At 48.4% G+C, this 26,445-nt stretch overlaps 10 protein-coding genes across 10 annotated transcripts; 6 read left to right on the top strand and 4 right to left on the bottom strand.

Moving 5' to 3' along the window:
• Positions 1-268: 268 nt before the first annotated feature.
• On the bottom strand, positions 269-664 carry N7478_002931 (GFA family protein; the record flags this gene model as incomplete). Its single annotated transcript, XM_056919145.1, has 1 exon — positions 269-664. One exon carries the CDS (start codon positions 662-664, stop codon positions 269-271), a length of 396 nt encoding a protein of 131 aa, XP_056782303.1.
• Positions 665-2,304: 1,640 nt separating this feature from the next.
• Positions 2,305-3,438, top strand: N7478_002930 (putative nucleoside-diphosphate-sugar epimerase; the record flags this gene model as incomplete). Its single annotated transcript, XM_056919144.1, has 3 exons — positions 2,305-2,324; positions 2,380-2,585; positions 2,642-3,438. 3 exons carry the CDS (start codon positions 2,305-2,307, stop codon positions 3,436-3,438), a joined length of 1,023 nt encoding a protein of 340 aa, XP_056782302.1.
• Positions 3,439-4,207: 769 nt separating this feature from the next.
• Positions 4,208-11,332, top strand: N7478_002929 (putative THO complex component (Rlr1); the record flags this gene model as incomplete). Its single annotated transcript, XM_056919143.1, has 2 exons — positions 4,208-9,018; positions 9,082-11,332. The coding sequence occupies 2 exons, from the start codon at positions 4,208-4,210 to the stop codon at positions 11,330-11,332; spliced, it is 7,062 nt and encodes a 2,353-aa protein (XP_056782301.1).
• Positions 11,333-11,679: 347 nt separating this feature from the next.
• Positions 11,680-12,969, bottom strand: N7478_002928 (M20 family metallopeptidase; the record flags this gene model as incomplete). Its single annotated transcript, XM_056919142.1, has 1 exon — positions 11,680-12,969. The coding sequence occupies one exon, from the start codon at positions 12,967-12,969 to the stop codon at positions 11,680-11,682; it is 1,290 nt and encodes a 429-aa protein (XP_056782300.1).
• Positions 12,970-13,259: 290 nt separating this feature from the next.
• Positions 13,260-13,814, top strand: N7478_002927 (uncharacterized protein; the record flags this gene model as incomplete). Its single annotated transcript, XM_056919141.1, has 1 exon — positions 13,260-13,814. The coding sequence occupies one exon, from the start codon at positions 13,260-13,262 to the stop codon at positions 13,812-13,814; it is 555 nt and encodes a 184-aa protein (XP_056782299.1).
• A 662-nt stretch (positions 13,815-14,476) lies between these two features.
• N7478_002926 (uncharacterized protein) lies at positions 14,477-15,871 on the bottom strand (the record flags this gene model as incomplete). The annotated part of the gene is made up of 1 exon (XM_056919140.1): positions 14,477-15,871. One exon carries the CDS (start codon positions 15,869-15,871, stop codon positions 14,477-14,479), a length of 1,395 nt encoding a protein of 464 aa, XP_056782298.1.
• Positions 15,872-18,373: 2,502 nt separating this feature from the next.
• On the top strand, positions 18,374-20,057 carry N7478_002925 (glycosyltransferase family 1; the record flags this gene model as incomplete). Its single annotated transcript, XM_056919139.1, has 3 exons — positions 18,374-19,029; positions 19,091-19,723; positions 19,781-20,057. The coding sequence occupies 3 exons, from the start codon at positions 18,374-18,376 to the stop codon at positions 20,055-20,057; spliced, it is 1,566 nt and encodes a 521-aa protein (XP_056782297.1).
• Positions 20,058-20,564: 507 nt separating this feature from the next.
• On the bottom strand, positions 20,565-22,156 carry met2 (homoserine O-acetyltransferase; the record flags this gene model as incomplete). The annotated part of the gene is made up of 3 exons (XM_056919138.1): positions 20,565-21,609; positions 21,674-22,064; positions 22,117-22,156. 3 exons carry the CDS (start codon positions 22,154-22,156, stop codon positions 20,565-20,567), a joined length of 1,476 nt encoding a protein of 491 aa, XP_056782296.1.
• Positions 22,157-22,646: 490 nt separating this feature from the next.
• N7478_002923 (60S ribosomal protein eL30) lies at positions 22,647-23,193 on the top strand (the record flags this gene model as incomplete). Its single annotated transcript, XM_056919137.1, has 3 exons — positions 22,647-22,716; positions 22,775-22,929; positions 23,098-23,193. The coding sequence occupies 3 exons, from the start codon at positions 22,647-22,649 to the stop codon at positions 23,191-23,193; spliced, it is 321 nt and encodes a 106-aa protein (XP_056782295.1).
• Positions 23,194-24,511: 1,318 nt separating this feature from the next.
• N7478_002922 (SAP domain protein) lies at positions 24,512-26,299 on the top strand (the record flags this gene model as incomplete). Its single annotated transcript, XM_056919136.1, has 1 exon — positions 24,512-26,299. The coding sequence occupies one exon, from the start codon at positions 24,512-24,514 to the stop codon at positions 26,297-26,299; it is 1,788 nt and encodes a 595-aa protein (XP_056782294.1).
• Positions 26,300-26,445: the final 146 nt, after the last annotated feature.

The following is a 26,445-nucleotide window of genomic DNA, read 5'->3' as shown; positions in this document are numbered from 1 at the left end:
TTGATTTTGTACATGTATCCTGAACACAACTCAGCGATTGCCACTGGCTCTCTCCTTTTTCCTTACACTCATGTCTCCTAACATGTCTTTACTTTGTAGTTTTTGAGCCCAAATCCTATCATCCATTGGATACTCCTAGTCTTCGAATCCCACTCACTACTTACACATATTTAAATCAAACAACCTCGCTCCTAAACATCTCCACACTCTTCCCACCCTAACACCCCAGCTACTAATCGCTCAACATCATGATAAAACACTTCGCAAACTACTGGCTCCAGGCCTGCCATCTCCCCGTCCCATCGGCAGGAAGACCATACCAGGGTACCTTCTCCTCCAAGAAAATATGATCACTCGGTTCCGGTATCTGTGACGCATCGTCTACCGTTCCCGCCACAATCCCAATCTGATGAGGCTCTGCGTCCAAAACCATGCTCATAGTTGAGCCGCACTTGGGACAAAACGTTCGTGAGGCGGTCTCACTAGACTTCCATGTTGTGGGCTCTACCTCCCATTTGATAGCTCCAATGGGAAAGTGCACAAAGGCTTGATATGGGGCGCCGGCTTGTTTACGGCATGTGGTACAATGACAATTCACCAGTCTTGTTGGGGTGGACGTGCTTGTGTAGCGAATGTAGTGACATGCACAGCTTCCTGAGGTCATCTTGCAAGAGATACAGTAGTAGGTTCTTAAAGGAGATTGATGTTTTCAATATATATTGGAAGTATGTTATCTCAGGGGTATGAGTAGATGCTATTTATCCCCAGGATTGCGGGGTTTACACTTCCGGGGCCCCGGGGGTTGACATCATGCGGGGAATCTGATACCACACAGACTACCTAGGTGGGCTATTGGGGGCAGCGGGACTAAACAGGAAATGGCACAAAGGTTAAAAAAGGGATAGGGCCGGGGACTGCAAGTATTTCAAGGTCGGGTTTGTAAATAGAGAAAGAGTCCCGAGCAAGACCCGCAATTCCTGTCGGGGACTACCGGATCTCACCTGCCGTCTCTAGATTAAAGAGGAGGTACATCCAAGTTCCAAGATTGTAAGTACATTGCCAAGTACAATAATCTTAACATTGTGCTGTCGTGATTTAAATTTGAACCTTTAATTATATGTATCTTCAGGCAGCTTAGTTCCAAAAGTTTTGCTATATCTGTATCTAAGTGTACCCAACAATGAAAACGCCAACTGATGCCGCGCTAAGGCCTCGTATGGCTTGCATATGTGCCAAAAGAAGATATCTCAGATAGTTTCCCGATGCCCGTGCATATTGATTGACTTGGCACTAGTAATTCGATATCTTTGAACTAGGCAACTCTATGTTCCAATAATCAAACTTTGTATGCGTTTGGGTTCGATTGAGCTGGTCCCATCTCCTATAACTATCCTCCACTGTGTATAATGTCTTAGATACTGCAATTATACAACATTGCGAAGAATTTGACATGTCTGATCTGGCTTCCCCTTTCCCACATTGATTCTTTCATTCTTAGTCTTTCCCCTGAAGTACAAAGAACTTGCTTTTTGGCTTTCTTTTTTACTACTGCTATTCATTTCCCATTCATATCCATTACTGATGGATTTGGATACCCAGCATCATTTCCCCCGTGCTCACTGGATATAGAGTGGAAGGCTATCTTACGTTTACGAGTGTATTCTCATATCGTGGTGAAAGTGCCAAAGTCTGGAGAATATGAGGAGTATCAATTTCAGAAAGAGATCTTTCAGGATCTCGAAGAACGTGGGCTTCTTCGCGTACTTGCTTCAGGTGAGCCCGAACAAATTAGATTTGAATGGGGTCGGCATAGGGGAAGTCTTCACGTTGAATTTAAAGCCGAGACCATAAGTAGAATGAGTTTATAAATCACATCATTGCGCATAAGTGGGGGAAGCAAGATGTTAACACCTCAGGCAAAAATACCTACCTAGCTCCCCGCCATTCTAAATAAGCTTCATATACTATTTTTGTGGGGTTAAATTGTTTATCTTTGACAATATTCAAGACAGTCCATCTGACGCAAGATCGAACTTAGCTTCAATTTATGTAGATAGATCACTGGGGTAGCAGCACTAGGGTAGCTCACTGTCTTGCAAGCATACACAGCATGACATGACATCGGATCATCTATGAGCACAACCCCACTTTTGCCCACTCTTGGTCTCCATCTCGGACCAAGTTCCTCCATTAAGCTGATTTCAAAGCAATAGAAATCGCTCTAAACCGACTTCATCTCTTCTGCTTTCTTCTCTCTTTTCCAACTCTTTATATTCGAAGACAGAAATCACATTCATCTACAGCATGGCTCCTCAAGTTTTCATGTTAGTACCCACCCCACCTACGGTAGCAATCATTCTTGTCTAACCAAATTTATAGCACTGGTGCTACCGGTTATATTGGCGGAGACGGTCTCTACGCCGTCGCTAATGCCCACCCTGATTGGGAGTTTGCAGCTCTAATTCGCAACAAGGAGAAGGCCTCTGTGGTTTCCAGCAAATACCCCAAGGTCCGAGTTGTACACGGCGACCTCGACTCCGCCGACACCATCGAGGAAGAGGTGAAGAAAGCCGACATTGTTTTCCGTAAGTTCATAATTGGGCGCCTACGAGTTGACTACAGCTCATGAATAAATTTCTAGACTTTGCGGATTGCGACCACGTCGCTTCAGCAGAGGCAATTGCTAAAGGCGCCAAGCACCACACCCCCGAGCGACCTCTCTGGATCATCCATACCTCCGGAACTGGCATTCTGACTGTGGAGGACCAACGCGCAAACACATACGGCATCAATCGTACTAAGGAATACAACGACTGGGAGGGTGTCAATGAGCTTGTCAATCTGCCCGCAGATGCGCTGCACCGAAATGTCGACGAAATCATCATTAATGCTGGCAAGGGCAACCCAACCGGTGTTCGCACCGCTATCGTTTGTCCCCCAACAATCTACGGACCGGGCCGTGGACCTGGAAACACTAAGAGTGTTCAAGTCTATCTACTCAGCTCAGCTGTGATCAAGCGCGGTCAGGGCTTCTTAGTTGGGCCGGGCGAGAACGTCTGGCACCAGGTCCATGTTCAGGATCTGAGCAATGTCTACCTCGCCCTGGGTGATGCCGCTAGCGAGGGCGGCGGCAAGGCCACCTGGAATGATGAAGGATACTACTTCGCTGAAAATGGCTCATTTGTCTGGGGTGATGTTCAGCGCGCCGTGGCTAAAGCTGCGTTTGATCAAAAGTATATCGAGTCGCCTGAAGTTGAGACTTTGGATGCGAAGGGAACTTCGGAAATCCTTTCTGTCGGTCTCTATGCTTGGGGCTCAAACTCTCGTGGCCATGCTATTCGTGCACGAAAGCTGTTTGGTTGGGAGCCTAAGCAGCCAAAGTTAATTGACTTGATTCCGGATATTGTTGCTCTTGAAGCGAAGGGTCTCGGGCTGTAAAGGTCATTTATTTCGTGTTATAATATGAGCTCCACGATTATCTATGATATTTAGGAAATGAACCAAAAACGATATCTTCCTAACGTCCCAATCTTTTGAAATGTCTCAATTGATAGTTTGACCCAACCCAGTATTACTGTCACAGCCATGTCTCGCCGTGGGGCTCCAGGGCTGTGTATATAGTTGTGGCTTGGCAGTTTTGGGGATACATTAGGTACATAGATGATGGCCATGGCTGCATACAAATAGTCTTTAGGCAGAATGATACTCCCCACCCAAGCAAAGCTACAGTTTGAGGCTCGAAAACCAGGTAGCTCGAAAAGTAGGTATACATATTCACTCAGGCATACATTCTTTTCTTTTAATTCACTACACCCTTTGTATATTCGATTTCTTTCATGTTGTGGTCTCTTGTATACTGATTTTGTACTAGCCCCGTCGGTGAATACTCCGGATGGCCATTGACACCTCAGGCACGAATATTCACCGGCTCTGTCTTTGCTCCCGAACAAGCTTGGAGCCGACGTTTTTCATCCCCATCGCTGCTCTCTGCGCCGCGCAGCCTCATTATCGATTCTTTGATGAAGTTTATGACTGGTATGATACAATATGGCTCGTTTGATCTGAAGCTTGCATGCTTTTATCGACATTCCAATTGCTGACAATCGCCCTACGCGGTTCTTACAGAGTCAACCCCATGAGCTGCAACCTACAGGCCTTTCAACCCACCATCTCTGCCCTCAGCGTCTGAACTCGCCATATATCACCTATGGCGCCTGGGCAGGGAGGAAAGAGAAAGCGCAACGAGCGCACCTGGTCCAGCGATTCTGTGAACAACGAAGGTCCGCGACCGTCGCCCCATCGCCCAGGTACTCTCAACATGGCAGGACACGGTAGACACCAATCGAGTCCATCTCGAGACCAACACGATGGGCGCGACCGATATCGCCGACAGTCGAATCGCGGAGGCGGTCCTCGAAACGATTCCCGCCGCCGGTCTCACGATAACCAAAATTTTTCGAGTTCCCAGCAAAGAGAACAAAGCGCGATGTCTCCTCCGCCACCAGCCCAGCCCAAGGATGCGCCAGAGCCTTCGCAGACAAATGGTGAGTCTGCGGTCGCTCAGCCAACTCCCTCTTCGGCACCCAACACTCTCGTCTCAAACGCACCACCGCGACCTTCCTCCCAAGCTGGACCTGATACTGTTGTCAGTCGCCCCGCCAGGCCACCCCCTCCCTATGACTACGAGTACGTTACAGATACTATCGTGAAAGAGTGGTCGTCGAATGGAAAGGGTAAGGTTGTCGAGGTAGGACATGCGGCTCGATCGCAGCAGGATTTGCCACGCCTAGCATCGATTTACCAGGAGCTCATTCGATCTGCGATTTATGACCGCCTCCCTCCGTTCGAGGCCGGTTCTACAGTTAAGGATATTATCGGAGATGAAGTTGCATCGGATGATGTCAAAATGGGAGGTGAAGAACGCAAATTCTCGACTTTGGAATTTGACTCGCGCTCTTTGTTTCTGGACACGCTCTCCGTTTTCACAGACGCCGACACATCCAATCCTGCTCTAAGACCGCTTGTGTATGCAACCTCGATACCATCCTCTCTTATGCGTCTTCAGCTTGATACTCCTCTACTACAGTCGCTGGGTCTGGTTCGGGAGACATTTGCACGCATGGGAATTCGCAAACAGACCAACCTGCTTTACCGACAATCAAACTACAATTTGCTGCGCGAGGAATCTGAAGGATACTCGAAGCTTCTCACAGAGCTGTTCACAACAAGTAACAATGAACCGCCAACGGGTGAAGTTGTTCAAGATACATTTGAAAGAGTGAAGGCGATGGTCGGAGCCTTCGATATGGATGTGGGCCGCGTACTGGACGTGACATTGGACGTATTCGCGGCTGTCTTGGTAAAGCAGTATCGCTTTTTTGTGAAATTGCTCCGCGCCAGCTCGTGGTGGCCCAAGGAAGATCCGCTCTACGCAGTTGAAGGAATTCGTTGTGCTTCTGGCTTACCCAACTGGGCGCTTCCCGGATCGCCAGTATGGGTCACAACGGAAGAGGAACGTACGAACATCATGAAATCTAATGAGCAGCGCGACCGAGACTTCTGGGATCGTGTGCGCCAAGTCGGAGTGCAAGCCTTCTTCGAAATAGGTCGCAAGCCACTCTCCCACCAAGACAAGGAACAAGTTCTCCCGGAAGCGAACAGCCTCCCCGAAGAGCAAGACGCACTCAAGCAGTGGATCGAAGAGACGGGAACACTGCCTCCTAAAGGCAATCGAGTTGCTGCACAACTTCTTGGTTTCAAGCTGCGTTTCTATTCCTCAAATGCACGAACAAAATCTGATACCCTGCCCCATAATCTGATATTCCTCGCTGCCCTTCTCATCAAGATTGGATTTATTTCCCTTCGCGATCTCTATGCTCACCTTTGGAGATCCGATGAATCTATGGATGCGTTGAAATCAGAGAAGATGACAGAGAAAGCAGAGAGGGAGAAGGCTGCGCGACCAGGAGGTGGAATAAATGCTCTCATGATGGCTGGTGCTCTATCAGACGACACACTTCCCCCATCTCGTATCCGAGAATCTGAGACTCGAATGGCCACTCCATCGAAGGATCAGGACGCCGACAAACAGTCAACAAAAACGGAGAATGATCTTCCAGAGCCATCAGACCAAAAGGTCATGCTCTTGAAGAGCCTTTTAGCTATTGGCGCTATCCCGGAGGCTCTTTTCGTTATGAGCAAATTCCCTTGGCTTATGGATGGCTACCCCGAACTGCCTGAATTCATTCATCGAATCATCCACCACTGCCTAAGCAAGGTCTATACCCCTCTCCGTCCTCTAGCCTCCGTTGAAGGTTTCCCTGGGGAGCAACAAATCTTAAGTACAGACCAGGCAGGTGTGGTTAAAGGCAAGCTTCGACTCATCCAACCTACCCCGCGGCGCGTCCTGCGTTGGGCTCAGCTGGACAAACAAGATGCCACAAATGATGGTACTGACTATCGCTTTTACTGGGACGACTGGTCTGACAACGTTCCGATCTGTCAGTCTGTTGATGACGTGTTCGCCCTTTGCTCCTCATTCCTCAACCTTTCCGGACATAAGATTGGACAAGATGCCAGTCTTTTGACGAAGCTTGCGCGTATCGGCAAGGCCAGCTTGTCTGAAGATGACTCGGATGGAAATAGAGCACGTTGGCTGGATTTGTGCAAGCGCCTCCTTTTGCCTTCCGTTAGCTTAACGAAGGCCAACCCTGGTGTCGTGAATGAGATATTTGACCTCATTAGCTTCTTTCCTCGCAGCGTCCGATACAATATGTACGCCGAGTGGTACTCTGGTCAAACTTCTAGATTGCCTGATATCAAAGATGCATTTGATCAGGCAAAGGCTGAAACCAAGGATGTACTCAAAAGGTTGAGCAAAACAAATGTCAAGCCCATGGCCCGATCCCTGGCTAAGATTGCATATGCCAATCCTGGAATCGTTATCAACGTGGCTGTTAGTCAGATCGAGTCGTATGAGAATCTCATCGAAGTCGTCGTTGAGTGTGCTCGTTATTTCACAAACCTGGGCTATGATATCTTGACCTGGTCGCTCATCAACTCTCTGGGTCAAAAGGGCAGAAGCCGTGTCCAAGAGGGTGGTTTGCTCACAAGTCGTTGGTTAAACGCCCTCTCAACTTTTGCTGGTCGAACCTTCAAGCGATATTCTGTCATGGACCCAGCTCCTCTGTTACAGTATGTCGTAGAGCAGCTGCGTCATAACAATTCCACCGACTTGATTGTCTTGGAGCAATTGATTACTTCGATGGCTGGTATTATTTCCGACAACAGTCTCAATGACAACCAAATTCATGCCATGGCTGGTGGAGAGTTACTTCAGGCGCAGACAATTCTGCAACTTCTGGATAAACGGCATGAATCTAAGAACACATCTAGGCGGCTTATAAAGTCATTGACCCATACTCGTCTCGCTGGACAGCTCCTGGTTGCTATCGCTCAAGAACGCCTGACGTGCGTGTTCAAAGAATCCTCGTCCGAGCTCAAATTGCTTGGAAATATCTTTGACGAGATTCACCGCATTCTCACTCAGTACCTTGAACTACTACGCAGCAATTTGTCTATAGAAGAGTTTGATTCCTTTGTCCCCGACTTCGCCTCCTTAATCAAAGAATTTGGTATCCAGCCGGAGGTCGCCTTCTGGATTCGACGCCCTAGCGTTTCTCGAAAAATGGCCGACGTTGAACGTGCTAAACAAGAGGCAGAATCATTGAACAAAGATAAGCAGCCCTCTGACGATGTGAAAATGGACAACGGCGATGAAGGAGAAGCCGTGGCCGAGTCCAATGAAAATGTAGCCGAATCAAGCATGGACATTGACAAGGACGAAAACGGCATTCCTATTGAAGGTGCTTCTCCTGAACCACTGACGTCGAATGCTGTCATGCAAGAGTTGATCGACAATGTCAAATCTGTTTTGCCGTCTGAGATCTGGGAAGTTGTGGGAGCACATTTCTATACAACTTTCTGGCAACTTTCTCCCTACGATGTGCACGTTCCTGGGAGGTCTTATGAAGATGAGATTGATCGCTTGAAGCGCCGCATTGTGGCAATCAATAACGATAGATCTGATCTCAGCATGGCTGGCACGAGACGCAAAGAACAAGAGAAGAAACATATCACCCAGCTTCAGGATCGGATTTTAGACGAGAATAAGAATCACTTGAAGGCCTATGACCAAACCCGAAGAAGATTACTCCAAGAGAAGGATAGCTGGTTCACTACCACGCCTCACCATCACGATGTTCTGAATGTTGCTTTACTCGAACAATGCTTCATTCCTCGCTTGCTCTTGTCTCCCACTGACGCCTTTTTCTCTTTCAAACTACTGAAGTTCTTACACAGCTCTGGAGCACCGAAATTTCGGACTATGGGGCTAATTGACCATTTATTTCGCGAGCAGAGATTGACTGCATTGATTTTCCTTTGTACCTCAAAGGAAGCAGACAATCTGGGCCGGTTTTTGAACGAGGTCCTGCGTGATTTGGGCCGCTGGCATGCCGATAAAGCAGTTTACGAAAGAGAGGCATATGGCTCCAAGCGAGACCTTCCTGGATTTGCCATAAACATCCCTTCTGATCATTTCTTGAATTTCGTTGAGTTTGGGCGTCTATTGTACAAGTGGCACGAATGGCTCACCAAGGTACTCAAGACCTGTCTTACTGGGGGCGAATACATGCATATTCGTAATGCCATCAGTGTTCTCAAGGCTATTGTTCAACATTACCCGGCTGTCAACGTCATGGGTAAGCAGATGTTGACCTGCGTGACCGACCTAAGCAAGAACGATGAGAGAGACGATGTTAAGATTCCTGCCGCTTCGCTTATCGGAGATCTCAACCGACGAGAAAAACAATGGATGCTTCCTCAACAGTTCACCACTCTGAAGGTCGATCAAAGAAAGCCCCCAGCTGGTTCCCAACCTCTTGACGGCCAAACACAATCTTCGGGCCCAACAAACCTGAATGCAACAGCCCCCGAATTCAGTCCTCCGGCTCAAGAGTAAGTCAACATACATTGAATATCAATATCTGGATTACGCTTTAACTAACATGCACCAATTAGTTCGACTTCTACGAAACGGGATGCTACTGGCAAACTGGAAGTGGAAGATGGCGAGATTGAAGATGCGAAGATGATGGACACTGGTTCTGCACCTGACGCGGGAGATGCGACTCAACAATCTGGACCTCAATTTGGGGCCTCCCAAGAATCAGCAAATACGTCTACTGTTATGGACACCAGCGTAGACTCTCCTTCCATTGACCAGCCTTCATCAGAACAACGTGTTCAAGCAGACCAGCCGACAAGATCGCAGTCAGGCTCTCGAGCTCCCGATTCAGGCCGTCCAGCCGACATCCCGAAGCGCCCAGAGCCTGAACGGATCAATCCTCGCGAGCAAGCACGCCGCCCCCGCATAAGCGAGGGTAGATTGCCTGCACGTCCCGATGTGTTGGACGATCGACGAGACAGGCATCCCGACTTCAACCCGCGAACTCGCCATGGAGGACCAGATCATAGCCGTCCATTCGATGGGCCTCCCGGTGATATTCGAGGTCACGGACGACCTTCAGATCGTGATCGTGAATTCCCAATGAGACCCCTTCCAGATGATCCGATGCGTGGGCCGCCGCCGTATCGTGAGGGCCGTCTGCCACGGGAACCAGAATGGCCGATGGATCGATCTGGCCGTATGCGGACCACGGATTCGTTCCATGGCCGTGAACCTCCTGCTCGGCCCGAGCTGATGCCTGAGTTTCCGGATCGCCCTACCGATGGTCCGCGTCGTGGTGAACCCATTCGACCAGAAAAGGATGATCGACGCCCATATCCACCGCGTGGACCATCGCCTCCACGGTCTGAATTGCCTAATCGCCCCGAGCGGTTCCCCAACGAGCGTCGCTCTGGTAACTTTGGTCCAGGTCCACAGCCCCCTCGTCATGATGATCTTCCTAGAGGTCCTCGAAGTGATCGTGTTGGCGGTGACTCAAGAGAGCCACCAAAACCACCAGTTGGCCCAGAAGCGGATCACGGTCGACTGCAGCCACCAAATGAAATTCCATCGGGACCCCGCAACAGAAGAGGAAATGGCCGTAATGTCTCGGGCGCCCTGCCTACTCCTCCCAGCATGCCCAACAATAAAATGTCCACACCCGAGCGCCCAGCCCCGTCGGGTTCCAGGCGTCAAAGTGGACGTCCTGATCAGCCTCCTGCCGCTCCACCACCGTCTTCTGAGCAACCTCAACAACCTCAAACAGCCGGTATCCACCCTGACCGGCTCAAGGTCTTGCAGGACTCAGTGCCGCCTCCACAGCACCCACCCAACACCGCGGTGGTCCCGCCTTCTGGTCCACGTGCTGGGGTAAATCCCCCTTCGGGATCTCGCGGGTCTGGCAATGACCGTGGACGCAGTGATAAACGATTCGCTGGCATTAACAACGTGCTTACACAGGGAGGCCCCACTGCTGAGCGTGGAAATGCCACACCCCCATCTCGTGGAAGAGGTTCAAACCGCCAATCGAATGCTCCGAATGCTTCTCCTCAGATCCCAAATCGCCCTGCGCCAGTGCCAACCGGTCCTGAAGATGACAGTAATTCCCGCGCGCGGGCTGGTGGCCGAGGCGGCGATCTGATTGACGATGCTGCTCCCGATGCACGTGGTTCAGGTCGTAACAATGATCGCGATCGTGATGGTCACCGTGATCGTCGCGGTGATGATTCTGGCAATAGCAATAGCAACCGTCGTGGAGACCGACGCGATCGTGACCGTGCTCGCCGAAGTGATGTTGGCCCTGCTGGAGTTGGTGGTCGTGATGACAAGGATCGTGACCGTGACCGACCTACTGAATCTCGTGAATCTCAACGTCGAAACAACCCTGGTTCGCGTGAAGAAGGAAGACGCCGAGATGGCCGTGATCGCCGTGATCGGGATGATGGACCACCAAACATGGGTGGCCCTCCTAACCCCAATTCTACACCCATCGAAAACGAGGGCCGTATTCGTCCTTCCTCATCAGCGGGAGCACCACCACCTCCCCCTCCTCCCCCTCCTCCACCCCCTCTACCAACTGACGATAATTCACGCCGTTGGGGATCAGGTGGAGACCGCGGTAATCGAAACGAAAACCGTGATCGGGAACGAGAGCGTCGAGGTGACCGAGGCCGTGACCGTGATAATCACCGTGATAGTGGAAACTCTGGTCAGCGCAAGCGTGGCCGTCCTAACCCAGAGGACAACTCAGGTGGTGGCGGCGAAGGAGGTCCACGAGGTCCACGTATGGGAAATGACAACAAGCGTCCCCGCCGTGGGCAGTGAGCGATATGTCCCTAGCAAGTGAGATCGAATACCCTCGATGGAAGATGCGAGGTGTTGAGCTAGTCATCTGGCTCTAATCGTTTGACTCCTCTATCTTTGTTTCCGTTTCTGTTTCTCTTTGCTTCCTCTCCTCTTTCCTCTTTCTCCTTTCTACTTCTCATAATGTCTTACAATTTGCATCCTGACCGGTGTTTGGGAACCACATCCACTCTGTACTTTTTTTTATCTGTTCTATCTTGCTCAATATCGAGACGAAATGAAAATATGCCTCTGTGCTCATTCAACCACATCGTCCTGTCTCATACTATTCCGACATAAACCACATTGATCCCCGTGAATATCTAAATTTATCTCGAATCTTTCTCCAAAGCAGCCGAAATGAGCCTTTTATATCCTTTCACGGCCTCTTCCAACTCACCAACAGTAATGGCCTCGTTGTCACCATGAGCAACATTGATACTTCCAGGACCATACAGATACCTCTTAACCTTCTTAACCCCCTCATCATGAATATCGAGCGAAGAAACATCAGTCCCGTAGTTCACCGTAATAACATCAAATCCATCAACATCCACATCAAGATACTGAGGTGCTGCACCACCCTCCAAATCTCCAAAATCAACAACCACACTCCCATCCCCCTTAGTAACGCGATCCACGGCCCTCTGAATGATCCTTCTAGTATCATTTGTCGACCCACCAGCAAGACGAACAGAAACCGTCGCTTCGGCATAAGCAGGAACAACATTCGCCGCTAGTCCACCACTCAACAACCCGATATTCAGCGTCGATTTCCCAAACAGTTCACTACTGAGTAAACCCCCATCTTCGAAACTAATATCCTCAAGCTCCTCAAGGTGTTGAAGAACAGGTAAAATCGCCGAGATGGCACTTTTGCCTAACCACGGATATCCCGAGTGTGCAGCTTTTCCATTCGCAATAAGCTTGAATCGTATGCCACCCTTATGTCCCGCAACGAGACTGAGTTCGGTAGGCTCACCAAATATAATAGTGCGATAAGTTGGTGGAGTCAGATTAAGGTCTGAATCAGAGAAATGTCTCATTCCTGCACCAGACTGTTCTTCGCCGACATCGAATAATAGACCAACTGACGCGTTGGGACTCTCTTTGATAGTCTCTAGAGCTGCAAAGATGATGGCTGCGACGCTTCCTTTGGCATCTACTGAGCCGCGACCGGCAATGACTAGATCTTCTCGATTGAAAGTCCCGCTTCTTCTAGTTGGATTATGCAGGGAGTAGGGAATATATGGAGGGACGGTATCGATGTGGCTTGTTAAGAGGATATCGGGGTATCTATCCTCTCCGATATAGGCGTATACATTGAATCTTTCGTTTTCGTTTTCTTTCCCGGTTCCAGGGATGATTTGTTTCTCAACCGTTAGGTTTTGTGAATGGAGGAAGTCGATTATGTATTCTCCGACGTTCTTCTCGTATTCGCTGACTGATGGGATATCTACGATATTTCGGTGGAAGGATAGAAGAGGCGAGGAAGATATTATTTCTTCGGGTTTGGTGTGTGTCTGCTGCTGAACGGCCTCACCTAAGGGTTGCTGGGCACTTAGGGCAGTGGTAGTCCCTGCTAGAATAGCGAGAATTGAGCGATGTCGGCTTTTCATAGTGTATAGATGTATATATGTTTTTTTGATATCGGGTTTCTTCTCATGAATGTGGGACTGGAATCATATAAGGGTGAGGTGAGGAGACGTGAGGGATGCCAGTGGATGATGTGATAAGGTTATCTTTCCCCGCAATAGATCGTCGAGTTGGGTTAATTCACCTAGACAGTTGCTAAGTTTAAACAACAGAAGTTTTCTTGCTGTTCCGAGTTAGCAGCTTGAACCATCCAAGCGATATCTGTGAGTTCCAATTGATTTCTAATTTATAGTATAAGCAGAAAATAAAAAAGATGCGACCTCGGGAGCTTGTGACTACTGTCGAATTTCCTTCAGACCTTCATACAGACGGATTCTATCTCTCTGATTTTGGTCTATCAAAGAAGATTGACGATACTACTACTCAACATGGCTGGACACCTAAGTATTATTGCTCTCCAGAACGATTTCATAAGTATAACCCTAGCTTTGCTTGCGATATATGGAGCTATATGGTCATTTTCTCTGAGCTCTATCTTACAATCACTCCCTTTCCTAGATGGTTTCTAGGTGGGCTTGTAACTGCTATGGTTGAATGCTTAGGCCCACTACCTGAAAGGTGGAAAGGTCTCTATAACCATCCCGAAGGACTTGATTCATGGTATGATCAGTCTCAAATTGCTGATCCAAAGGGGGGCTTTGCTGCGCAAATTGCACGCCTTCGCCCCGATGCTGATGCAGCGGAGCAAGAACTGGTGCGAACTATCATGTTGAAAGTTTTTATCTACGCGCCAGAAAAACGGCTGAGCGCGAAGGAGCTATTGCAAGATCCTGATTTCAGAGCCCTCATGGACCGGTATGGGTGTTGAAATTTGAATTCAAAGTAAAGTGATGAAAAAAGATAGATAGACTGTCAGTCTCCAATATTGATCAGCTGGAATTTTGATTGTGCTTCACATGATCAAGGATCCTATCGGGTTGAGAATCGTGATGGGGTTACTGTTCCAATTGTGCAGCATAGCGTGGTCCTCAACGAGACAGAATATCCATAATGGGGGTCTTTGGAGAGTAGGCAGAATTCTTAGAACTGGTTGAAATCCGTTGTTAATAAATCTAGAAGTCTCGGAAATGGGTGAATGAATTGATTACCCAGGTAATGTCACGAAGAAAAGGTCATCAGCCGTATTGGCTAGGGAATGTCCGTAGGGCAATATTTGGATCATCTACATCCAATGTCGGATAAGGTTTTACGTATACAGTAGACCTTGGACCAGAAGTTACTATCCCAATACTGGTCTAGATACAGTGACTGTTTATATTTTAAGAATAATAGCATGCGCTCCAGTGAGTTAAGAAGATAAGAAAATATGATTGACAATCAGCTCAGGGGGTATATGTACATCCAATCCATCATGATCTAATAGTATGCAACATGGAAATAAACAATGATAAGAACCAAGACAAAATCGCCAATTCAACAGAAGTGAAAAAAAAAGAGAGAAAACGAATGTCTCAAGGTATGCACTCACGCTCATACAATTTCCACAGCCCTCCTCTCCAGATCATCCTTCCTTTTCATCCCCAATCCAGTCAACTTTTTCAACAACTCCGACGCGCGCTTCCGTCGATGCCGTGCCGGTATCTCATCCATATTATAAAACGTTTGCTGCTCACCCAAAACATCCCCATCACCATCAGAATCTCCCATCCAAACAGGATACGAGAACTCATGTGCCCGCTTCCTCTCCTCGTCCATCGAAAGATCCCTCATTGATAATCCTCGATAAAGACCCGATTCACGACTTCCGTGAACCTCAACTGCATCCCATTGCGGTTTCCCCAGATTCAGGTTAGATCGACGCGTACTGTAGAAGCGACGTGGGGCCGGTCCGGACCCGGGACACGGCCCCGTCCCCGTGCCAAGGGTACTTGTCATGCAGCCTCGGTCTGACTCTGACTCTTTAGCTTGGGCCGCGGTACTTGTGGGCCAGGGGCGATCGGATTGATCTAGACTTGCGCGTAGCCAGGTTATTCCCTCTGCGCCGAGGAAAGCGTCTCCAGCGAAGAGTTGTTCTTCTGGTTCTAGGATTTGAGTCGTGTCGCGACCCCATGCTGTGTCCATTTGAGGTGGGGAGTATGGGAAGAAGCCCGGGCTGGAGGAGCGGGATCGTGATCGTGATCGGGGGGATGTAGTATCTGTACCGAAGCTTCGGCCTCGAGCACGTGAGACATCGAGATCGTAATCTTGCTCTTCCATCTCATCTATTTGAGCCTCGGGGGATGTGGAGAGGCGACGACCGTAGAACCGGCCCGTACCTGCCGAGGCGAAACTATTCTGGGCTGGCTGGCCATATTTGCTTGGTGGGGAATATGGGGTTGGTCGGACGGAGTCCCAGTGCGTTGTTGATGTATAATCAGATTGAGGGATTAATAAGTTATCCAGAGCGACGGGTGAAAGAGATAACTGGGTCATTTGGTCCTGGTAATTTGTGCGTGTTTCATGTGGAGCTTTGGCCAAGTTGGGCTGCATATTGTTATCGTTATGAAAGGAGGGCCAGATGGGGAGCCCGCGCTCAATACTTTCGACTAGTAGGCAGCAGGAATGTTTGATGTTGTCTTCTAGGTCTTCTTCGATTTCTTGTCGGGAGATTAATGGCGTTGCGGGCTGGTAGTACCCTGGTTCGTCTGTGAAATGGTAATGTCGGGATTTGTCGATGTTGTCCGACGCTGGGATGGTTGGGTTGGAAGAGACGGGGGTTGTTGCTGAGCGGGAGCGAATGCTAGATTTGGATGTAGATTTTTCTGTCTCTGTGCTTGTTGCAGGAGCGGGGGAGGCCATTGTTGCTGCGCGGCCACGAGAACTTGAAGTTCGAGTGAAGAGGCGTTGGCGCATTTGCGCTGCTTTTTGGGAGAGTCTGCGCTCCATTGTATGTGGTAGGCTCGAGATAATGTTGTTTTGGTGGAGAATGCTGATATTGGGTCTCTGGTTTATATTGATATCTTGTTGGAAGAGATATGATAAATCCTGGGGAAATATCTGCTGCACTGAACGAGAGACAGGAGTCTTGAGGTAGGTTGGAAAGTGGAAGAGCAAAACAATGCCAGTCTCCCGCCAACGCCGACTATGTATGTATAGGGCTGCAAATGGGCAGTGACGACAAGGGATTATAGTCCGGCGCCACAGCAGATCCTTAGCGGATCTTGGATCAGTTCCGAGAAATGCGCAGTACAGAGATTGGATGTTTACTCGTTGCGGCGACAGTTGAGGTGAGACCGTTGTCAGTACAACGAGGTCTGGTATGCGGGGGATGCCAGGGATGATTAGATGTCGCGGGTACTCGCAGCCAAACGAGGGTAAGATAAGGGAGAGGCAGGTGAACAATCATCCGTGCGTCATCTGCGATCTGGCAAAGAAGGTGTTCTTTGTTATTGATTCTGGGCGAGATGTGTCCAGAGATCCAGGGATAAATGTATTTTGATACGAGGAAGAGGGAAAGAGGGAAAGAGAGAAAGAGAAAAGAGAAAAGGAGGAAAAGAAGAGGAAGCGCCACGATTTTAGGGGAAAAGACAAATGGGCATAGATAAAGAGATTAGAGCCGAGTGGAGTCTAACGGTTAGGGCTGGAGTCCCGGATACAGTAGATTAGAACCAAGGGTGATCTGTCTAGCCCCATCGATGAAGCTGAAGACGCTTAGACTTCCCACCAGCAGGGATCGTCCAGTTGGAGTTGGTTGGAGTTTAGTCTAGACCAGACTGTGATGAAGGTTGATGAACAACAAAGCAGGATCAGCACTGAAAAAGAGGACAAGGGGACAAACAAGATCCGTATTCTATCTGCTTTGTAGCTGTGCTTAATATGAATCATCGATAAGCCAATTCAACAGGGTCCATTGACCTAGTCCAAGCAGCCCCACAATAACAATGTTTCGGTTTGGCGCTCTAGTGGATTCCCTCCTTGCGACTGTTTAATTAAATCAGGAACATATTGAATCTTGACTATTTCCTACGCAATATGTTTCACCCTGATCAAAGATACTCCTGTACAGTCCTCTATGACTTCTAAGTACTCTGTAAATACTGAAAAAAAAAAAATAATAAAAATAAAACTCAACTGATCTCCATCATATGAACCCACTGTGTCTCCGTCACCTGAAAACCGGTTCCTGACAGCGCTAACTAATTCTTTAGCTCTCACACTTGACATCGAAAACAATCTAGAACCTGTATTCCCCTCTTTTCTCTCGTTCTTTTTCCTGTAGCCCACCATGAACCATTTTTCGCCTGTGGGGTTCTATCCGGTACCATGGAGCCCTTCAGCTCGCCCGTCCAGGAACACGGCACAAAAAGAGCAAAAAATCCATGTCGATCGCTTCAACTGTTGGACTGCCTTGGCAAAACTCTGTCCCCGCCATCGTCATCGTCTGGTGACCGCAACTGACTGAGAACAGAAAAAATCAAATAAACATGATCATTTCATATCCACCTGGACGGTTGATCAGCGGGAGAAAGAGCACTTGAGGGGGTTTGTCCGTGCCAAGACTCGGGTAGACAACTCAACCTTCCAGTTGGAACTGTCCAAGATTGTTTACTTAGGGAATTATATACTATTTTGTTCAATCGTCATAATTTTGTTTTCAGAATGGTTCAAGGTAGATATTAATATTACTTATTCAACATGAATAGCTCGATCAAGTCTTGGCGAAGTACTTAACAAAAAGCACACATGCAAAGATGAGCAAAACAAGATCACCTGATTGGTCGGACATATCACATTCAAATGTCCAAATTTTTAGGGAATACTGTACGTACCCCATGATTCTTAAACAGGTTACATACAATCAGCCTAGCTCATTGACATTGGGCCGATAGTAGCAAATTAATTACTATGCATGTGTACTCCCAGAATCTCACCCACCAATTTTAATCGAAGACTTAAGACCGGGCCTTGGCCGAACTTGGAGCTGCAGCGAAAGTCTACTTCCAGGGTTCTTTGGAATTGCTTAATCTTGCGCCTGGCAACTCGTAGATTATCATCCAAATACGGTATAAAATCAGACGACTTGACATATTTGGGATCTCGCTTTCTATAAATGGCGGAGCCTGGATAAGCCCCTGTCTCCATATGTGGTGAGGGGATTTTAATAGTGTTAATGTCAATCAGCATATTATGGGCAATTTCGATAAGACTATTAGTCCGTTTGATCCCATGTAGAGCCTAGTATCAAGCAGATATAGTATGGTCGATGATAAAATTTGTGGACAAATACTCAGTCAAAGGAGCCTCACCTCACCAACTTGAAGTCGGGCGGAGCCGCCACTTTCAGCCCCAAAACACCTACAGTACAAGGCTACAGCATAATAGGTAACCGCACAGATCGCAACCCCAAATTCCAATGTTATTCCAAGAACTTGAACTCAAACTCAACCCATGTCTTATAGAGTTACAATTACCGCAATATTAGCAGCGCTAGTCGCCAGCTCTGTGTACCTCTGGCCATCAGCCACAGAGCCAGGGGTATACGCACCGATCTCTGGGCGCAACAACACCGTCCTCTATCTAACCGATAGTAGCTCCGACCTTGTCCAAAGCCACATCGCATCTGCTTTTGCTCTCCTTGAAACTCGGCCTGATATCCAAATATACTGGGGTTCTTTCGGAACACCCGCTATAGAGCCGTATCTGCGGAATATTTCTGCAGATGTGCAGGCTAAGAATCCCAATGTGAAACCTATTAATTTTCATGAATTGGGTGGCCAAAGTATGACGGGGGCTCTGAGTGAAAGGTATCGTTTATATGATTATATCACTGAGTATGGATTAGCGGGGTATGGTAAAATGCTTCCTGTTCTGGAAGATATGTTGATGCCGTGGGATACAAAGGAATATTTTGCCTTGTTTCAGGAAACGGTCAAATTAATTGAAGATGTTGATCCGGCACTCATCGTCGTTGATAATTTACCGAGGGTCTTTGTCGATGCTGCAAGGAATACAAATCGTCGATTTGCTATCTTGAGCGCCAATTCACTATCTGATATTCTTGCCTACCATCAACCATGGAAATCGATGTTCTGGAAATACCCAGCGTGAGTCTTCCTTGATGCAAAATTAAATAAAAGACTTTTCCTATTGACATTAAAAATACAGATTGATGTCAGGCCATGAATTCCCAGTACCAGCACATTCTATCTTTCCCAATATCTGGATGCAAATCAGGCTCATGGCGACAATCACCGCATCCTCCAAGTTGCACACCGCCAGATCAGAACTTGAAGTCATGGGTATCAACGAACCTATGGGTATGCACATGCAATGGGATAGTATTCCCCTGATATCTGGTGACCTTCTCGAGGCCAGTCTGCCTCTAAGCTACCACCCGACTAATCTGACGATTTGCGGACCTATGACACTTGACCCGATACCAGCTGAGGAACAGAACCCGGAATTGGTTGAATGGCTTGACTCGTCATCATCAACTACTATTTTGGTTTATCTCGGAGATGCGTTCACGTATGATAAAGAACGAACGAGGAAAATGAGTAATGCAATATGGGATGTGCTTAGGGAAACAGATGTGCAAGTCCTATGGCAATATGAAATGAACGGCGACTTTTCTAATACGTGGCATTTTGAGCTTCTGAAGCCTTATGTTGAAAATGGGCGGTTGAGGATATACAGTCAGCCTGAGTTTGATGTTGATCCTATCTCGCTTGTTAACTCGGGCAAGATTGATGTTTGGGTTCATCATGGGACTACTGAGTACTACCGCCAGGCTGTTAGGTGAGTTTTGGATATCACGATACGTTACAATCAGAACAGTTATTGACTCTTGTATAGGGCTGGGGTTAGACAGGTTATTGTTCCATTGTGGCTTGATCAATATAATGTCGCACGACTTGTTGAATATGTTGGCGTGGGAGTGTGGCCAGGAAAAGATACAGCGCCGGTATGGGATGACGATACGTTATTCGGTGGGTTTTTGGAAGTGTTGCAACGACCCGGGGCAGAATTGATGAAGAGAAGGGCTAGTGACTTAAAGGAGGTTGTTGCGCAGTATTCTGGGAGACATTGCGCTGCTGAGCAGATTGCGTGGAGGGCAGGCATGGGCCACTGATTAGATTGATCAAGGTACAGATTTACACAGCATCATGGAAAAAATAGTGTATATAGAAATGATTCTTATTTATTGGTTTCCCATATTTTGGAAATATTTCTGAAAGGGCGACGAATACGTCGCCCGATGACCCCGAAATGTGTGTATTTGACCCATCAACCCCTGGAGTGAACCTGGAGGATTAGACCCAGAGGGTGGGTCTGATGGAGAGCAGTTGGATGCTTCTTGTGCAGTCTTCTCGACAATGGACTATGCCAAGTGAGATCCGAGAGAGGCAGTTGGATGCTCATCTCCCTGACTAGCTAAACGGATGAAAGAACGGCAACCTCTACTTCCCCTAGTGCGTCATGACAACTACCCAGGCGTGGAGCTCATACCAAATTTCATCCTTGATAATCCTGTTATGGCAAGAAAGAATATAGGCGGGAGAGTCCGTGTCTGGGACAGGAGCATGGGATTGGCTGCAGAATAGGACTGCGCCAGTATGTATATTAAATGGTGAATGATTTACCATGCGGTAATATCTTCCACTTCAGCCTCACCGAACTTGCTGCTCTTCGTAAGCTTTTTGACACTTGCCACGGCGGCAACATCGCCTTCTTGAGCCATAATATCAGGCAGAACCTCGTTGAAGAATTCCACAATATGGCGGTTGACCTGCTCGAACTGCAAGAGGAATGCGTCGTGGCCTTCGGGGCTGTCGATGCGCTTCAGGCGGGAATCAGGGATTCCATCAGCGACCTGCTGCTGCTCAGCGAAAGTGAAAAGGCCGTCAGATTCGATACCCATAACCAAGGCAGGCTGTTCAATCCGGGAGAGCGCGTCAAGAACGCGATCCTCGGCGTTGTCCGAAGTACGATGGCGAGAGACATCGTGTGTATCCAGTTTGCGGGTCATAGCAATGTAGCTATTGGCATCGAATCGCTGGACAAACTTGTCTCCCTGGTAGCGAAGATAGGATTGAGCAGAGAAGTAAGTAGGTGGGCGCGGGCGACCGGAGGAATCAGTCTTGACTGGAGTGGAAGCTGAGAATGTCTTGGTTCCCGAGAATTGGGGGTCCATGAATTGGATCTCAGTTTGAGGCACTGGCGAACTCTGTCGAGTCTCGGAGCGAGAGGCGCCGCCCTTGTGACCATCGTTGTGGATAGCCCAGTGTTCATTGGGAGGTGTGGGTAGCTTATCCGTTCCCTTAATGTTCTGTCGCTTTGATGGGTCAGGAACATTACGGCCGAAGCGGGACTCGAAGGAGTCTCTGGAGCGGTAGGTGAGCAGCGCCGACATACGCGCCGCTCCAAGGCCTGTAGCGGGAGGGTCGTCAAACGTATAATATCCATCATCATACTTGGGGTCCGAGTAGATGCTCTGTCGTTGGGCCTCGCCCCAGCTGATGCACCACGCGGAGTGACATGCGGATGTTGCGATTGGGACGATGGCTCGTACATAATCTTTACCAAAGAAGGCGTATTCGAGGGTTAACATCCCACCCATAGAGCCACCGACAACGGCAGCGATCTGCTTTACGCCCAAATCATCCAGGACAAGCTTGTGGATGCTAGTGAGAGGAAGGAAGTTAGAATTGTAGCGCTCAATGGAAGCGTGGTACAAAAAAAACTTACTTCACGTCATCGCGTACGGTGGTAAGAGGGAACTCAGGTCCATAGTAGCCTTTTTCAGGGTTACCGTCCTTGTAGGTCACCGCACTGGCGCTCCCGTAAGGGCTACCCAAACTGTTCAAACAAACAATGAAGAATCGGGACACATCGAATGCTTGTCCAGGGCCACCGAGGAGTGGGCCCCACCAGTCTGCGACATCGGCACTTCCACTCAAAGCATGGCAGATGACCAAAACGTTGTCGCCTTTGGGTGACAGGACTCCTCGAGTGGTGTATGCAACAGGGACATTGTATAGAGTGACGCCGGACTCAAGAGTAAAAGATGGGACCACGGCAATGGATTGGTCTTCAATCAAGGCAGCGTAGGGGTTCTCCGGCTGCGAATCGACTCTCTCTACGGGATTTAGTAGCCGTCTAGGGAATTTAGGGGAAGTGTATTGACTGACGGAGTTGCCCAGTGTGAGCAGTAGTTGTTTCTGTGGCCATGGTGGCTATGAGAAACAAAAAACAGAAAACAAACACAAATGTGTAAATGGAGAATGGAGAGGGAAAGAAAGAATGGAAGGAAACGCGCAGAAAAGTTCCCCTTTAGTCTCCCGCCTAATGACTCAGGAACCCCGCGAAGGCCCCTCCAGATGTCGGAATCCCTCTCGGGAGTTGGCCCTTGCACAGGTGGCCATTGATTTGAATACCCTCCGAATGACCCGAATGTATTTAAAACAGGGGAAAACGGTAAATAAAATGGCAGACATATGATATCCAGCACTCGGAGCAGTTTTGGTGTAATTGTATTACGTTAATTTCAAGCTCAACCAAGGCCCCAGAAAGGGTAATGTGGGCCATGACCAATCACAGCTTGGGCGGTGAGATAGCAGAGCGCACAAATCAAAAACTTTCTTTTCACACTTTCTTCTTTCTTCTTCAACCATTCTCTCAACTCCTTTTCCAACCCATCAACACCCCCTCAACCGTCAAAATGGTCAAGAACAAGAAGGCTGGTGAAACCATCTCCTCCCGCCTTGCCCTCGTCATGAAGTCGGGCAAGGGTAAGTTATTCGTCTATTCTCAATTGTCACTTTACTCGGTCGCTAATGAATTTTTCAGTCACCATGGGATCCAAGTCTACCATGAAGACCCTCCGCTCCGGCAAGGCCAAGCTGATCCTGATCGCTGGTAACTGCCCTCCTCTGCGCAAGTCCGAGCTCGAGTACTACGCCATGCTCGCCAAGGTCCCCGTCCACCACTTCAACGGTAACAACGTACGTTCAACCCTACCCAAGTCGGCGCTCAATCGAGTTGCCGCAGCTGCCTGGCAGCTTTACTACTCTGAGAAGAAGTTGCAATGCCACTTCGGAGAGTGAAGTTGCTCAGCGATGGGAACTCCTAATAGAGTCCCGGAGAGCCAATTGAACTAACCCGTAAAATAGATTGAGCTCGGTACCGCCTGCGGTAAGCTCTTCCGTTGCTCCACCATGGCCGTCCTTGACGCTGGTGACTCCGACATCCTCTCCCGTGAGGTTTAAGTCAACCCATCGACTTCTCAAAAATAGAAGAGAATGGAAAATTGATGATTGACGACCTCTGGGTTGGTGCTGCCCAACAACGCACTCCAGCCTATCAAAATCATATTGGATGAACCCATCTAGTGTGGGCAAAAATGGGAATAGGCGTTGTATACCATAGTCATACCCTCAATCTATGAAATTTATCAATTCATCTTCTGCAACAGTCCCCGTAAATGCAGCGTGGCTGATTAATAAGTAATCCCGTATATGTATGTCGCATTGATGGCTGCCAGCATAATACCGCCCACCCGGAACCTTGAGAAATACGTTAGTAGATTCGCATTGTCTGTCTTATCCCCAAAAAAATCATTCTGAAGCACATACATTGTGAGACAATTCTATGTCTACGGGTCACTTCAAGTTCCAAGCTTCGAAAATATCGGACCTGAGCATGCACGGGGTATATACATTACTTATACTAGCAGTCAACCGCAGGTGAGAAATCACATTCTTTCTCAAATAGAATATGGCAGAACCTTCCAAGGTTGGACCCCAACGCGTCAAGTTCAAGTTTTAAACATGATAGATACATACTATGATACAGAAAAGATATATGTATGATGGTCTCCAAGGCTCTTACTGTCTACCAGTATTCTTCTCGATGATTTTGTCCACCCGCATTATCCAAGGTCTTAATATCCATACTTAGATACTTAGAATGTAACAAATCATATAATAACATCAGAATAGATAAACGTCGATCGATAATTTAAATCTTTGGAATATCATATTGGCCTTTGAGTAAAGGATGGGGTTAATGCACAGGCACCGAATTTGAAGCTAATGGGTCATACTTTAACAGAAGTGAAGATGGAGATCATCAGTCAATTTTTGTCTCGGGACTTCATTATGCCTAGGCGTTGGCCACAATATGATGTTTATTGTAAGAATTGAATAGCATGATGTATAACTGGGTACAAGTGAGATGCTTTTCACCTAACCCTAGAGGTATATCCCGTTTCTGTATCTCTACCGATAGTAAATGTAACTGTCAGTTCAGTACTAAGAGTTGGCCCTGAATTGAACCGAAGGTGCCTTACAGTTTTGAAATGAGTTGTTTTAAATACTAGATCACTTAGCACTCATCTAGTTGTCTACCTACAAATTCGCCTGTACTTGAACAAGTTTTATACTTCTTCACCACCGCGCTAATCCAAATGCGGCTAGTTCGACTAACAACCGACATCATCGGGCGCATTCCGCGTCCCCAGACTCAATCCCTGCGCGACACTTTACCTAACACGCCACCCTTCAATTCATCTCATGTTACGCGAAAATGTCCGATTACCCCTCATGGAAGGTCGCCGACCTGAAGGCAGAGCTTAAGAACCGCGGAATCCCTCAAACAGGCCTGCGTCTCAAGCAACAGATCATCGACAAGCTAGTGGAAGAGGACGCCAAGGCGCAACCGGAAGAAGCTGCTGCTGCTCCTTCTGAACCCCAGCCTGAAACCCTACCTGAGCCCGAGCCTCAACCCGAAGCCCAACAGCCACCTGTTGAAAAGCCAGTAGCTTCGCCGCAAGAAGGGTCAACTGAAACAGCACCCGAAGAGCCTCAACAAGATACTCCTGTAACTCAAGAAGAGCCTTTACAACCCAGTCCTGCACGAGAAGATGAAACGCCTCGAAAAGACGAGGAGCCACTACAGCCCGAGGTAGCTAAAGAGGTACCAGTTGAGGAAGGAACAGAGACTGAAAATGAAGATATGGACATGACTCGAGTCGACTCTGTTGCTGGCGAGGAGGACAAGACCGAAGAAAAAAGTGAAACGCAACTGGTTAAGCAGGCTCCTGGGGACGTTGACGAGCCTATGAAAGAGTCCTCGGTACTCTCCGCCATTCCGACCTCAGAGACAAACACTGAGTTTTCCACCCCTCTCCCAATCGAAGAGGCCCTAGAGGATAAGCGCAAGCGCAAACGGCGCAGCCAGAGCCCCGTTCCCACACCTGAAGCAATTGCAAACAAGAAAGCTAGAGCAAAGGAGGAGAGCCCTCGGGTTCAATTAAAAGACGACAATGAGTTTGCCTCTCAAGAAATAGAAGCTAAGGACACTGCCGTGGAGCATCAGAGCGCACCCACAGAGCAGAAGGAAGCCTCTTCGGCGCCACCAAAACAAGATGCGCGTTTCCGAGGTCTTTTTACCCCCAGTGGCCCAGCCCTTGCTCGAAAATCGTCTCCTACCCGGGACGATGTCCCAATGGAAGATGCAGAAGTTGAACCTGCTTTACATCCTGCCACCGCTGCCCTTTACATTGATGGATTAATGCGCCCGCTCCAGCCGAACGCCCTACGTAACCACTTGATAAGCCTGGCCGCTGCACCTGGCTCCGATCCGAACCCTGAAATTATACAGGATTTCTTCCTTGATGCGATCAAGACGCATTGCTTTGCAGGCTTCACCGGTGTAGCTGCCGCGTCACGCGTTCGCGCCGGTCTACATGGAACCACCTGGCCCAATGAACGCAATCGCAAGACACTCCGAGCAGATTTCATTCCTGAAGACCAGGTCAAACAATTCATTCAGACAGAGGAGGAATCTCGCGATCGGAGTGGGCCGCCTGTGCGTTGGGAAGTGCAGTATGAGCCTAGTAGCGAAGGCCAGGGCATCCGTGCGGTGCTAACAGAATCGGGGCCAACCCAAGCCGCCGCTTCGTCTCGGCCTCGCGAGGCTGGCTTCAATCGAACACCCCCATTGGGCCCGCGTGGCAGTGTATCTGCACAAGTGGATCACCGGCCGTCCAACGCCCCACCCGCGCCTCCATCACGGCCAGGGCAAGGCTTCAAGCCACTTGATGACCTTTTTGAATCCACGACCACAAAGCCCAAGCTTTATTACCTGCGCGTGCCTCGTAAGATTGCCGATCAACGTTTGGACCAGTTCGACGAAATCCTCAAGAAAGGGACATTTCCTCGGCGTGGAGGCGATGACATGCGGCGCATTACATTTGAAGATGAAGACTACTTCGTAGATGGAGGCTCTGAATATGGACCTAAAGGCATGCCAAGCCGAGGAGGACGAGGCGGTGGCCGTAATCGTGGAGGTCGTCGGGGGCGTGATTTCTAAAATCGATGATTATTTCCCTGATGAGGCAAATCAAAAGGACAAAAGAGTCAGAAGAGCAAATATCTTCACAGTGTACGATAAAGTTGATTATGAGTACAGTAGCCAATGCGAGTATTGTATACATCTTGAGTTCAAATGTTCTATAC

Source organism: Penicillium angulare, assembly GCF_028827245.1.
Source record: "Penicillium angulare strain IBT 27051 chromosome Unknown utg000003l_segment0_segment0, whole genome shotgun sequence".
Classification (NCBI taxonomy): domain Eukaryota; kingdom Fungi; phylum Ascomycota; class Eurotiomycetes; order Eurotiales; family Aspergillaceae; genus Penicillium; species Penicillium angulare.
Note: the sequence above shows the minus strand (reverse complement) of the source record. Positions and strands in the feature narration are given on the sequence as shown.